At 46.1% G+C, this 13,399-nt stretch overlaps 1 protein-coding gene across 9 annotated transcripts in view; it reads left to right on the forward strand.

Moving 5' to 3' along the window:
* The window catches only part of LOC105480508 (RAD54 like 2), a 167,848-nt gene that overhangs the window by 105,318 nt on the left and 49,131 nt on the right, over positions 1-13,399 (forward strand). For all 9 annotated transcript variants that reach the window (XR_003017767.2, XR_003017768.2, XM_011739490.3 and 6 more), the window contains 9 exons: positions 43-385; positions 1,022-1,199; positions 2,297-2,548; positions 2,759-2,877; positions 4,636-4,754; positions 6,721-6,820; positions 7,884-8,089; positions 8,472-8,644; positions 9,166-9,362. Coding sequence is in view for 7 of the 9 variants with exons in the window: in XM_011739490.3 (XP_011737792.3) it covers positions 43-385; positions 1,022-1,199; positions 2,297-2,548; positions 2,759-2,877; positions 4,636-4,754; positions 6,721-6,820; positions 7,884-8,089; positions 8,472-8,644; positions 9,166-9,362 (1,687 nt within the window). In the remaining 2 variants the exon portion in view is untranslated. The remainder of the gene's footprint in view (positions 1-42; positions 386-1,021; positions 1,200-2,296; positions 2,549-2,758; positions 2,878-4,635; positions 4,755-6,720; positions 6,821-7,883; positions 8,090-8,471; positions 8,645-9,165; positions 9,363-13,399) is intronic.

Raw genomic sequence — 13,399 nt, forward strand, 5'->3', positions numbered from 1 at the left:
GGCCCTGTCACCCTCTGACTCCGGATCCTCTTCCCTCCCTAGAGTTTGAGAAGGCTTTATGCCGCCCTGGCCCTGATGTAGTAATCTGTGATGAGGGACACCGCATCAAAAACTGCCAGGCCAGCACCTCACAGGCTCTGAAGAATATCCGCTCTCGCCGCCGGGTGGTGCTGACGGGGTACCCTCTGCAAAACAACCTCATTGAGTACTGGTGCATGGTGGACTTTGTGCGCCCAGACTTCCTTGGCACCCGGCAGGAGTTCAGCAACATGTTTGAACGCCCTATCCTGAACGGGCAATGTATTGACAGCACACCTCAGGACGTCCGCCTCATGCGGTACCGGAGCCATGTCTTGCACAGCCTTCTGGAGGGCTTTGTGCAGAGGTGAGCCATCCTCAGGGTCCTGCTTCCTGAATTTTCAGAGGGCCCTGTTGCCAAGGGCATGCCAAGCCTGTTATATAGGATAGGATGTTGGAGTAGGAGGGCCCCTTCCCTGAGGCAGTAGTAAAACTTTGCTTCCTGTGACAAGCTAGCAGATGGTGGATATCTACTGTTTCAATTCTCTGAAAGTTTGGCCTAGAAGTGCTTCTCTCAAAAGTTATCTTTAAAGGTACTGGAGACACCTCTCTTGCTGAGAGAAGCAAGAAAAAGGTACCATTCTGCTGACTTACTTTAGGCTAGTCTAAAGCAGATCCCTCATTTTTCCTTGTTGAGATGGCATATGGAGCGAAAGCTCAGAGAGGCAGCCCAAATTAAAGTAAGAACCTCAGGTTCCCCTGTCTCTGTCATGCAGTCAGACATGACCTGGGACAGGTCACTCTGCCTCTTAGTGTTAGTTTTCATCCTTAAGATGAGTTTCTTCTTGCTTGTTGAACCGCTCTGCATTATTGCAAGGCTGCAGTGCATGTTGAGATCCTCAAGAGGGAGGTGTGGTAGGAGTGCAAAAGGCTCTGTTTTTATCTTGCTCTGACCCCTCCTGGCCACACTACCTTGCCATTTCTGATCTGTTTGCCTCCGTAGGAGAGGCCACACTGTGCTGAAGATTCATCTCCCTGCCAAGGAAGAAAATGTGATCCTTGTGCGGCTCTCCAAGATCCAGCGAGATTTGTACACGCAGTTCATGGATCGCTTCCGGGACTGTGGTAGCAGCGGTTGGCTGGGGCTGAACCCCCTTAAGGCATTCTGCGTGTGTTGCAAGGTGCATTGGGGCCTCAGGAAAGATTGAGATGGGTACTAAGGATACACATGGTCCCAAGGGAGTTACTTCTACTGAGAGTCTTCAATAAAGGAAGAATAAAGTGAGAAGGGGCCACCTCAGTTCACTGCACTGGAGGTTTGGGGGCTCTAAGGAGAGAGGTGCTGGTTGTGTACCACATAACTCCTGGGGGTGCCATTCACACAGTGTAATATAACTGATGCTTCCTGCAGTGTGCAACTCAGCTGCACAACTTATTATACCAAGGGGGATAATGGAAAAATACTGTGGGGCAGTGTTTTTGACTGCTAGCATAATCAGAATTCAAGAGATATATAGCTTAGACAAGTTATTAGGGATACCTTCCGTTGGATTCCATACTAATCATATTGAGATTGCTTTCATTGTTTTGTTGAGGGACCTGTTTCATTGACCTTGTACCTCTACCTCTGGCTACTCTTTAGCAGACCTGTTAGGTATTATTCTTAATTGGCCACTGCTTTGATAAGTCAGCAGAAGGTATGTGTCTGAGCTTAGGAGGGGTTTCCAAATATTTCTTTTATAGCCACAGTGCTGAGTCAAGGCCAGGAAACTAAGGCAAACATGTTCTGTGATGATGCTTTGGTGTCACTGCATCCTTCCTTCTTCCTTTCCTCTCTTCTCCTGGGAGTTCTCAACTCTTGCTAGGAATACTCCCTGAAATGATATGTGATTGATCTACTATAAGTCAGATACATTTTTGTCTATAGTTTTATACAGTAGCAGACTGTAGTCACACGGTGAAACTGGAACATTCTTACTCTTATTTGAATAAGAATGTCAAAAAGGCTTGTGACAGCTTTTTTGATTATGTAGCAAACATACTTACTGGTATGGCTCCTGGTATGAATGTTCCCATTCATGTGTCATGGTGACCAGAACTGGCAATGAAAACAAATATGCAGGCTCTTTGGCTGTGAAGGGCTCTGACTTTAATTTTTGGTGTGACAGTGTTTACTGTGGGACGTGTGTGTTTGAGTAAGTATGTGTTTCCAGACTTCCTGGGACACCCTTGCATTGTTCTTTGTCCTGTGTCCCCTTTCCCTTTCCTTGAACCTCAGATCTGGAATCACCCTGATGTGCTGTATGAAGCCCTTCAGAAGGAGAGCTTGGCCAATGAGCAGGACCTAGATGTGGAAGAACTTGGCTCTGCGGGGACCAGTACCCGCTGTCCACCACAGGGAACAAAAGGCAAGGGGGAGGATAGCCCCTTGGCTTCCTCAGTGGGAGAGGCAACCAATAGCAAGTTCCTACAGGGCGTTGGCTTCAACCCTTTCCAGGAACGAGGCAACAACATCGTCACATATGAATGGGTAAGTCAAACAGATCCTTCAGGAACCATAAACTATTGCTGAGAAGGGGTGGTGCAAGTCCTGCATGGGGAAAGGGTAGGGATGCACGGCTAGGGTCTCTTTATGGAATTACAAAGGTGGCCAATGAGCTGCTGCCTTGGAAGGAAAGAATTTTATTTCTAGTGATCTGACCTTGCACCTGCTCCAAGCTGCCTTGTTTCTCTCTTGCAGGCCAAGGACCTTCTGACTAATTACCAGACTGGAGTCTTAGAAAACTCTCCCAAGATGGTACTGCTTTTCCACCTGATTGAGGAAAGTGTGAAGCTTGGGGACAAGATCCTTGTGTTTAGGTAGGATGAGAAACTTCCAGTTGAGGCTGTGTGTCTGTGGTAAAGAATGACAAAACCACCACAGAACAAGACCAAGGCCACCGCCCCCCCACAAGTGCTTATTGTGAGGACCTTCTTGCATGTTGTCTGTCTCTTGGAGTTTATTTCATTGCCCAATTTGATTTCTCCACAGAGAACAATTTAGAACCCTAGGTTAGCATTGGAGTCTAATCTTTCAAATTCTGGCCTGTTTTTGTTTACTTTGAGAGCTAAGGATAGTTTTTACATTTTTAAAGGGTTATAAAAAACGTACAAAGAATATGCGGCAGAGACTCTATGTGGCCAAGAAAGCCTAAAATATTTGCTGTGTGTCCTTTTACGGAAAATGTTTGCTGACCCTTGGTTTAATCTTCTGTCCCTCCCTAACCTTTTATTTTCGGTTTTAAGCTTTGTCTGTAAAGCCAAATAAGTGATGTAGTTTGCTCCAAGTTATATTCTTAGTCTGGCTAGAGCTTTGAGTCTCATTAAGACTTGACTCCCCAGGAAAATGAAGTTGATTGCTTCTCCTCCTTTATAATCTGACCAGATTATGCTCCAAGAAGAACCAAGTGGCAGGAGCCTGGCTCAGGAGCCTCAGAGTGAGGGCTTCCACATGTGACACACTTTGAGAGGACAGCAGTGATTCTAGCTTGGGGAGAGCCTAGTGTTGATTTTATGGATCACTTCTAAGGACACTGGCTCTCATGATATCTTGGAAGCAACTGAGTGATTTTGTCTCTCTAGTAAAACCCATAATCATATCTGATGTATATTCATGCAGTGGTAGTGTTTAATGCTAAATGCTATTTGTTACTCTGCATTGAGCTAAACCCCAGAAACTTTCAACTGTGGAAGTGAAGAATGAAGAGAGTATTTTTTCAGTGTGGTGGTAGTCATAAGTATGTGGATGACTCTGCTCCCATTATGTGCTAGAAAGGATACCCTTGGTTGTTCTTGGTAGAGTTACCTCTTTCTTTTTCTTTTTCTTTTTCTTTTTTTTTTTTTTTTGAGATGGAGTTTCACTCTTCTTGCCCAGGCTGGAGTGCAGTAGCGCGATCTTGGCTCACTGCATCTTCCACCTCCCAGGTTCATACGATTCTCCTGCTTCAGCCTCCTAAGTAACTGGGACTACAGGCACGTGCCACCATGCCAGGCTAATTATTTTTGGATTTTTAGTAGAGATGGGGTTTCATCATGTTGGCCAGATTGGCCTTGAACTCTTGACCTCAGGTAATCCGCCCACCTTGGCCTCCCAAGTGCTGGGATTACAGGCGTGAGCCACTGTACTGAACCTAGAGTTACCTCTTTTTTTTTTTTTTCCTTTTTTCTGAGACAGAGTTTCACTCTTGTTGCCCAGGCTGGAGTGCAATGGTGTGATCCTGCACTGCAACCTCCGCCTCCCAGGTTCAAGTGATTCTCCTGCCTCAGCCTCCCAAATAGCTAGGATTACAGGCGTGTGCCACCACACCCAGCTAATTTTTGTATTTTTAGTAGAGATGGGGTTTTGCCATGTTGGCCAGGCTGGTCTTGAACTCCTGACCTCAAGTGATCCACCTGCCTTGGCCTCCCAAAGTGCTGGGATTATAAGCTTGAGCCACTGTGCCCAGCCTAGAGTTACCTCTTACTAGTGCTAGGTTCTGGAGCTCCCATTGTCAGAAAGTTGTACAAGAGTATGAACCTATTGGGAACAGTGTTCCCTCAATTCTGGGAGCCATCTGAACAAAATGTTTTCCATTTCAGCCAGAGCCTTTCCACCTTGGCTCTCATCGAGGAATTCCTTGGAAAACGAGAAGTGCCCTGTCCACCTGGTGCCGAGGGGCAAGGAGCACAGAAGTGGGTTCGAAACATTAGCTACTTCCGTGAGTTCGTTGTTGCGTTGTTCTTGAAGCCTTGGCAAGGTCTGCTTAAGGGTTTCCTTTCCTTCTCTCTCTTTTCTTTTTCTCCACTCCATCAAATGCATAGGAATATTTGTGATTAGCCAAGGAGCAGGGGAATACTAAGAGCCAGTCGTTGCGTACAGGGTACTGTACTAGGGGCTGGGGGATTGAGAGAGATGGGAGAGTATAGAGAAATAGAAGGCATAGGCCTTCTCTTCATCTGAGATATGACAATTCAAGAACAATTGAGTGCCCTAACTGGGGTTCTAAGGAGGATAGAATCACTCTGGTGAGGATGATTGGCCAAGGTGTCTCAAAAATGGGGAGGATTTGAATATACAGGGCTATTGTTGCCTGAGGATCATTCCAGGCTGAAAGATCAGAGTGAACACAAGCCTAGATCATGCATTCTCTGTGGGGGAGGTAATACTTTAAAGGGCTGAACTTTTTTTTTTGAGCAGAGGGTGGAAATCTTAACTTTTAAAATGTGTAAGTCACAGATATACATACAGTACATAAACAGATATACAGTATATCTGTGGTATTAAATTTCATGGAGGACATAGTGTCATTGGGGAAAAAAAATCATTCCTTAGTGGGGTGGTAATGAAAAAATAGTTGAGAAATACAGACCTCAGCACTGCTGACATTTGGGCCAGATAATTCTTTGTTTTAAGGGGCTGTCCTGTATATTATAGGACATTTAGTAGCATCCCTGGTTTCTACTCACTAGATGGCAGTAGTGACAACCAAAATATCTCCAGACATTGCCAGATGTCCTGTGGGGAGTGGGAGTGTGGAGAAATCGCCCTCATTCCACTGCCCTAATGGAAGGATTTAGAGAGCTGGAAGTTCAGGGAGTAGCAGGAAGACCCCCAGCACAAGGTGTGGCTCAGAGCTTGCCCTATAACTCAGTGGTGAGCTGTGCTTGGAAACTGTTGGAACTCAGGTTGGAAAGGTAGGTTTGGGTCCTGACATAGAACCCCAGTACCAAGCAATTAAACTGTTGCTACCTACAACAGTAGTAATTCAGTTTTCCAGGTGGTATTTCATGCCCTTAGTTTTGCTGTTTACTCAAGATGATAAGTGTTACCCTTACTATTTATGTTTCTTAACTGAAGTTTTTTTTTTTTTTGGGAGACAAAGTCTCACTCTGTTGCCAGGCTGGAGTGCAGTGGCACGATCTCAGCTCATTGCAGCCTCCGTCTCCCAGATTCAAGCGACTCTCCTGCCTCAGCCTCCCAAGTACTGGGACTACAGGCACAGGCCACCACGCCCAGCTAATTTTTGTATTTTTAGTAGAGACGGGGTTTCACCATGTTGGCCAGGATGGTCTCGTGATCTGCACACCTTGGCCTCCCAAAGTGCTGGGATTACAGGCGTGAGCCACTGCCTCCGGCCCTAAAGGCTATTTTTTCTCCCTCTTTTGAGCTTCCCACCTTTCATTCATGTGTTTCATCCTACTGTTCCAGATGTATTTCCTTTATGTCTCCTTACAGCAAGTTCTTAGCCTCAGGAGCTTGTTAAAAATGCAGATTCCTAGTGGAGGAACATAATCCATATCAAAACACAAACTCTTAGTCCTTCTGCACTCACCAGGACTCACAAGACTGAGGCAAGAGGTCACCTTGAGCCAGTATTTTCCAAATTCCCTAGGTGATTACTATACACTCTGAAGTCTAGGATTCTTGGCTTTAGAATTGACCTAAGAACTAAAGGGGAGAAATGTAGTTTATAATCCATGGTGCACCTGAGAATCACCTGGGGATATTTTCAAATTGTAGATGCCTGGGCCTTACTTACTGTAGGCCCATGATATGTCCAAGGGGTGAGATCTGAGCACTGTTGTGTTTCTGTTTGTTTTGCTCTTTAAAAGACATTGCCCAGTGATTTTGCTGTGTATCCTTGCTCTAATATATCCACTTCTTATGGTTTTCCTTCCTCCTAGGGCTAGATGGTAGCACCCCTGCCTTTGAGAGGGAGCGGCTCATTAATCAGTTCAATGATCCCAGCAACCTCACCACCTGGCTGTTCCTTCTTTCTACAAGGTGAGTGGATCCCAAGAAGTGAGGTCAAAGGAATCTGTACAGGCTGTTGGCCACCTGGGCTGGTACCCCAAAACTCCAAGTTCCCTCAGAAGAGATCAGCTTAGATTTGTAATTGTTTTTGGGGTCAGAGAGGGGACTTCAAAAGGAAATTAGGTTAGCAGGGCAGTCATGATGGTATCATAAAATTTTTTGAGACCTTCATTAACAATGGTTGTGGCTCATGCCTGTAACCCCAGCACTTTGGGAGGCCAAGGTGGGAGGATTGCTTGAACCCAGGGGTTCAAGACCAGCCTGGGCAACGTACTAAGACCTTGTCTCTACAAAAAATCAAACAATTAGCTGAGTGTGGTGGCATGCGCCTGTGGTCCCAGCTGCTTGGGAGGCAGAGGCAGGAGGATGGCTTGAATCTGAGAGGTTGAAGCTACAGTGAGCTCTGATTGAGTCACTGCACTCCAGCCTGAGTGACAGAGTGAGACCCCGTCTCATTTTTGAAAAAAACAAACAACAGCAACAAAAAATACCCAAGGGTTTTAATTGGCTTTTCTCTCAGGAGTGTTATGAGGCTTAGATGATGTGGTGAATGTGAAAGTGCTTTAAAAAGGAGAAAGTGCAAGGTAACTGTAAAAGGCTGATGGCATTGTCTTATGCCAAGCAGCTTGAAGGCTGTGCTGCCTTCTGCCATCATAATGCCCTTGGCAGGCTGTGAGCCAGTCACTCTTCTAAGCTGTTGGACTAAAAATAGTGGAAACATCTGTGTGCAGAAGTTTCCCCTCACCAAGGAACATCACTCCAAGGCCAGGATGTGGGGGCCTTACTTGGTACAGAGAAGAGGAGAGTAAGTTTTCTTTCTGAGCTGGTAGACACTTTCATGTTGGATTTCAGGGCACAATTTTCAGTGCTTGAGGAATGTACTGTTTATCAGCAGGACAGCAAAATCCTTGAGTATGTTGTGCTTAGGGCTTAGGACAGAGTAATATTGGGGTAGAAGTCACAGAAGGCAAAACTGATTTGAAAACCTTTTTTAAGACTAAAGATTCTGTGATTGTTGGCTTGTCTTTTAAAGGGCCGGATGCTTGGGTGTGAATCTGATTGGTGCCAACCGAGTGGTGGTGTTTGATGCTTCCTGGAACCCTTGCCATGACGCCCAGGCAGTATGTCGGGTATACCGTTATGGCCAGAAAAAGCCCTGTTACATCTATCGCCTTGTGGCTGATTACACTCTAGAAAAGAAGATCTATGACCGTCAGATTTCCAAGCAGGGCATGTCAGGTGGGCCATCTTCCAGACTTCAGAGAGGCACATCTATACAGCCTTTTAGTATCAAGGGTGGGAGAGGAGGAGCAGGATATGGGAACACAGGCAGGCTTCGAGAAAGCCATCATTTCCTCCTATCTCATTCTGATTCACATTGCTTAAAAGGTAATTGACCTCAACTTGTTGAAGGTGAGTTTAATGATAACAAACCAAGCTCGTTATACAAGTTCTCCCCTTATATGATGTTTCCAGTGTCACCAGGACCTCAGACCTAGTCTTTGACTTTCAGATATGGGATGACTTTTCATTATTAGTGACAGTTATGCTACTTCTCTCTGTTGACCTTTACAGTTTTTAATGCGGTGTGCTGACTTTCTCCATGTTTTTATCCTTCTAGATCGGGTGGTGGATGATCTAAATCCAATGCTGAACTTTACCCGGAAAGAGGTAGAAAACCTACTGCACTTTGTTGAGAAGGAGCCAGCTCCCCAAGTTTCCTTGAACATAAAGGGGATCAAGGAGTCAGTCCTGCAACTGGCTTGTCTGAAGTACCCTCACCTCATCACCAAGGTAAGAACTTGGTATGCATGCAGTCCCCGGAGTGGGAATCTCTGTCAAGGGAGGCTTGTCTTGTAAGCTTGTTTTCTTCATCCAAGGTGATGTTTCATGCAGGTGACTTGGACTCAAGGGCTTCTTTTTCTTGCCCCACTCAGTCCCCCTCCCTTTCCCCAACCACTTACCCCCTTCCCTAATCTGGTCCTGGGAGTGCTAAGGTTAGCCATGTATAATAATTTGGCCAGTGTGAGTCTTCTTAGCAGAAAGAGAGGGGAAATTTCTAAAAATGTAGTTTGTTAATTATCTGAACTCCCCCATTCTTTTGATAGGGAAGGCAGGCTTTGATGTCTAAAGCTGGTCCTAGGTTAGAGCTATAAATTACACTCTTGACAGAAAGACAGTAAACCAGCCTGTGTATCTATGAGCAGTCTCCTCACTAGTGCTGGAGACAGCCAGCTCTTTTCTTGGTCTTAAAGTAAGGCTCATTATCCATCAGCCATATTGGTAACTAAATCAACATCCTCCTGTGTCCCCAGGAGCCTTTCGAGCATGAGTCATTGCTCCTGAACCGAAAGGATCACAAGCTAACCAAGGCTGAGAAAAAAGCAGCAAAGAAAAGCTATGAGGAAGACAAACGCACGTCAGTCCCCTATACCCGCCCATCGTATGCGCAGTATTACCCTGCCAGTGATCAGAGCCTGACCAGCATCCCTGCCTTCAGCCAGAGAAACTGGTGAGTTGATGCTTCCTGGAACCCTTGCCATGATGCCCAGGTGGTATGTTGGGTATACCGTTATGGCCAGAAAGGGGAGGGTCTCCTGCTGGGCCAGGCACAAACACCTTTCAACTTGTTCATATTTTAAACAAAAGCAGAGCCTACAACTTGTTCCTTGACTGCTGTGAATTGACAGGCTCTGCTCTAGGGTAGGTGTGAAAGTAGTTCAGCAGCCCTGGTGTTTTGAATGGTTCTGGTTTTGACTGCCCTAGCTGGAAAAGTGAGCTGCTGGCCCATGACCCAGGAGAGTCCTTCTGGACACCTGGATAGGAGTCGGGGATAAAACTTCCCAAAAAGAGGCCCAGCCATTCCACACAGGTGCATCTTACCCCTAGCACCTTAGTTCTAGGCCTCACTTAGCAGTGATGTTCAAGGATAAAGGATCTGTTCTCTCAGATTACAGTCAGGGAATCCTGCTGCTCCTAAGGGGATTCATTCTATGTCTGTACCATGATCTGGAATCAAAAAATCTCTTTTTTGAGTACAACATCTAGACTTGTTCAGAATATTAACAGAATAGAAGCCAACTGCTAAGCAGAGAGAGAGGCTCCTTGTAAGATATTACAGAACAGTTATCTAGGTTTAATTTTTTTTTTTAATTTCAAAACAGTGCCTCACAGCTCTCACCCTCCACTTACTGATCAGATCTGCTACCTGATTCAGTAGCTTGCATTTTTAATTATTTGATTATCTTGAATTAAAAATAATTATTTGATGTGAACAGATTTAAATTTTCTTTCTTTTTTGCAACAGGGTGTTACTCTGTTGCTAGGCTAGAGTGCAAGGGTGCGATCACAGCTCCCTGCAGCCTCGACCTGCTGGGCTCAAGTGATCCTAACACCTCAGCCTCCCAAGTAGCTGGGACTACAGGTGTGCATCACTATGCCTGGCTAATTAAAAAAATTTTTTTGGCTGGGCGCAGTGGCTCACGCCTATAATCTCAGCACTTTGGGAGGCCGAGGCGGGCAGATCATCTGAGGTCGGGAGTTCAAGATCAGCTTGACCAACACGGAGAAACCCCCATCTCTACTAAAAATACAAAAATTAGCTGGGTGTGGTACCGTGTGCCTGTAATCCCAGCTACTTGGGAGGCTGAGGCAGGAGAATTGCTTGAACCTGGGAGGTAGAGGTTGTGGTGAGCCAAGATCGTGCCATTGCACTTTGGCCTGGGCAACAAGAGCGAAACTCTGTCTCAAAAAAAAAAAAATTTTTTTTTTTCTTTTAGTCGAGATGAGGTCTCACTGTGTTGCTCAGACTGGTCTAGAACTCCTGGGCTCAAGTGATCCTTCCATATCAGCCTCCCAAAATGTCATAATTACAGGCATGAGCCACCATGCCCAGCCTAAAATTTTTTTTCCTTATTAAGATTCTCATGTTAAAAACAAACAAGCTGCAGCTCCCAGCATGATCGATGCAGAAGTCAGGTGATTTCTGCATTTCCAACTGAGGTACCTGGTTCGTCTCATTGGAACTGGTTAGACAGTGGATGCAGCCCACAGAGGGTGAGCCAAAGCAGGGCAGGGCATCGCGTCACCTGGGAAGCACAAGGGGTCTGGGGATTTCCCTTTCCTAGCCAAGGGAAGCCGTGATGGACTGTACCTGGAAAATTGGTACACTGCCACCCAAATACTGCGCTTTTCCAATGGTCTTAGCAAACGGCACACCAGGAGATTATACCCCGTGCATGGCTCAGTGGGTCCCATGCCCATGGAGCCTTGCTCACTGCTAGTGCAGCACTCCAAGATCGAACAGCAAGGTGGCAGCCTGGCTTGGGGAGGGATGTCCACCATTGCTGAGGCTTGAATGGGTAAACAAGCAGTCTGGAAGCTGCAGCTGGGTGGAGCCCACCACAGCTCAACCAGGCTTGCCTGCCTCTGTAGATTTCACCTCTGGGGGCAGGGCATAGCTGAATAAAAGGCAGCAGAAACTTCTGCAGACTTAAATGTCCCTGTCAGACAGCTCTGAAGAGAGCAGTGGTTCTCCCAGCACAATGTTTGAGCTCTGAGAATGGACAGTCTGCCTCCTCAAGAGGGTCCCTGACCCCCGTGTAGCCTAACTGGGAGACACTTCCCAGTAGGGGCTGACTGACACTCATACAGCCAGGTGCCCCTTTGAGACGAAGCCTCCAGAGGAAGGTTCAGGCAGCAATATTTGCTGTTCTGCAGCCTCCGCTGGTGATACCGAGGCACACAGCGTCGACCTCCAGCAAACTCTAACAGACCTGCAGCTGAGGGACCTGACTGTTAGAAGGAAAACTAACAAACAGAAAGGAATAGCATCAACATCAACAAAAAGGTCATCTACACCAAAACCCCATCTGTACGTCACCAGCATCAAAGACCAAATGTAGATAAAACCACAAAGATGGGAAGAAACCAGAGCAGAAAAGCTGAAAATTCTAAAAACCAGAGCACCTCTTCTCCTCCAAAGGATCACAGCTCCTTGCCAGCAACAGAACAAAGCTGGACAGAGAATGACTTTGACAAGTTGACAGAAGCAGGCTTCTGAAGGTCGGTAATAACAAACTTCTCTGAGCTAAAGGAGGATGTTCAAATGCATTGCAAGGAAGCTGAAAACCTCGAAAAAAGATGAGACAAATGGCTAACTAGAATGAACAGTGTAGAGAAGACCTTAAATGACCTGATGGAGCTGAAAACTGTGGCATGAGAACTATGTGACGCATGCACAAGCTTCAGTAGCCGATTTGATCAACTGGAAGAAAGGGCATCAGTGATTGAAGATCAAATGAGTGAAATGAAGTGAGAAAAGTTTAGAGAAAAAAGAGTAAAAAGAAACGAACAAAGCCTCCAAGAAATATGGGACTATGTGAAAAGACCAAATCTACGCTTGATTGGTGTACCTGAAAGTGACAGGGAGAATAGAACCAAGCTGGAAAACACTCTTTAGGATATTATCCAGTAGAACTTCCCCAACCTAGCAAAGCAGGCCAACATTCAAATTCAGGAAATACAGAGAACACCACAAAGATACTCTTCGAGAAGAGCAACCCCAAGACACATAATTGTCAGATTCACCAAGGTTGAAAGGAAGGAAAAAATGTTAAGGGCAGCCGGAGAGAAAGGTCGGGTTACCCATAAAGGGAAGCCTGTCAGACTAACGGTGGATCTCTCGGCAGAAACTCCAGTAATTGGAGACCAGCCTTGGCAACATAGTGGGACCCAATCTCAAAAGAGAAAGTCACTCTCTTTCAAAACTTTCAGACTTTACTTCTGTCATTTCCCAAGATAGTATTGCTCAGGAATGGTCTCTTCTCTTTTCCTCCACCGGCGTCCCCCTCTTCCCCCGCCCCCTCTTTTTTGGGCTTTTCTGTGTAACATCAGGAGTGGACTAAATCTGAGCCCAGTGAGAAAAGCCACATGGAGAGATGTGACAAATGGTCCAGGCTGGCTATAAGGAGATGTCAGCTTTGTTTCTGGCTTAGTTCTGGCCCTATGGGGGCACCAGCTTCTCACAGCATTTGATGAGTTCATGATCCTGCTGAGTTTTTTTTTTGTCCACATGGGTACATGTGAGGAACACTTCTTACCCAAATTCTTAGTCTTAGTGCCTGCAGGGTATGAGGCTTGGGCTGGGTTTCTGTTACACTGATACCTGACCAGGGCCTCTAACTCCTGCCAAACCATCCTAGGAAGACATTGGGGAAACAGGCCAGATAGTACAGGTCTGGGGCCCATCTGGGAAGTTGGAGGTCCACAGGGACAAAGGGCTGACCAAAGGGGCCTTTAAAAACCTAAGAGCAATGTGTTTGAGGAGTCATGCAGACCAGCTCCAACAGCAGAGTGGTATAAAAGTGTTATTTTATGTGCCAGTCTTCAGTCAGATGAGGAAGAATGTATCAGTCCAAGGGTTTCCACATCCCCCTGCCTCCGCCCCAGGCCCAAAGACAAAAGATGCAGACTTAAGAAAGCTTGTAGACAGGGACTTTTCAAAAATCTTAAATCAGTAGAAGCCTAGCTTTTGTACACAGTGCTTTG

This window comes from Macaca nemestrina, chromosome 2 (assembly GCF_043159975.1).
Source record: "Macaca nemestrina isolate mMacNem1 chromosome 2, mMacNem.hap1, whole genome shotgun sequence".
NCBI classification, from domain to species: domain Eukaryota; kingdom Metazoa; phylum Chordata; class Mammalia; order Primates; family Cercopithecidae; genus Macaca; species Macaca nemestrina.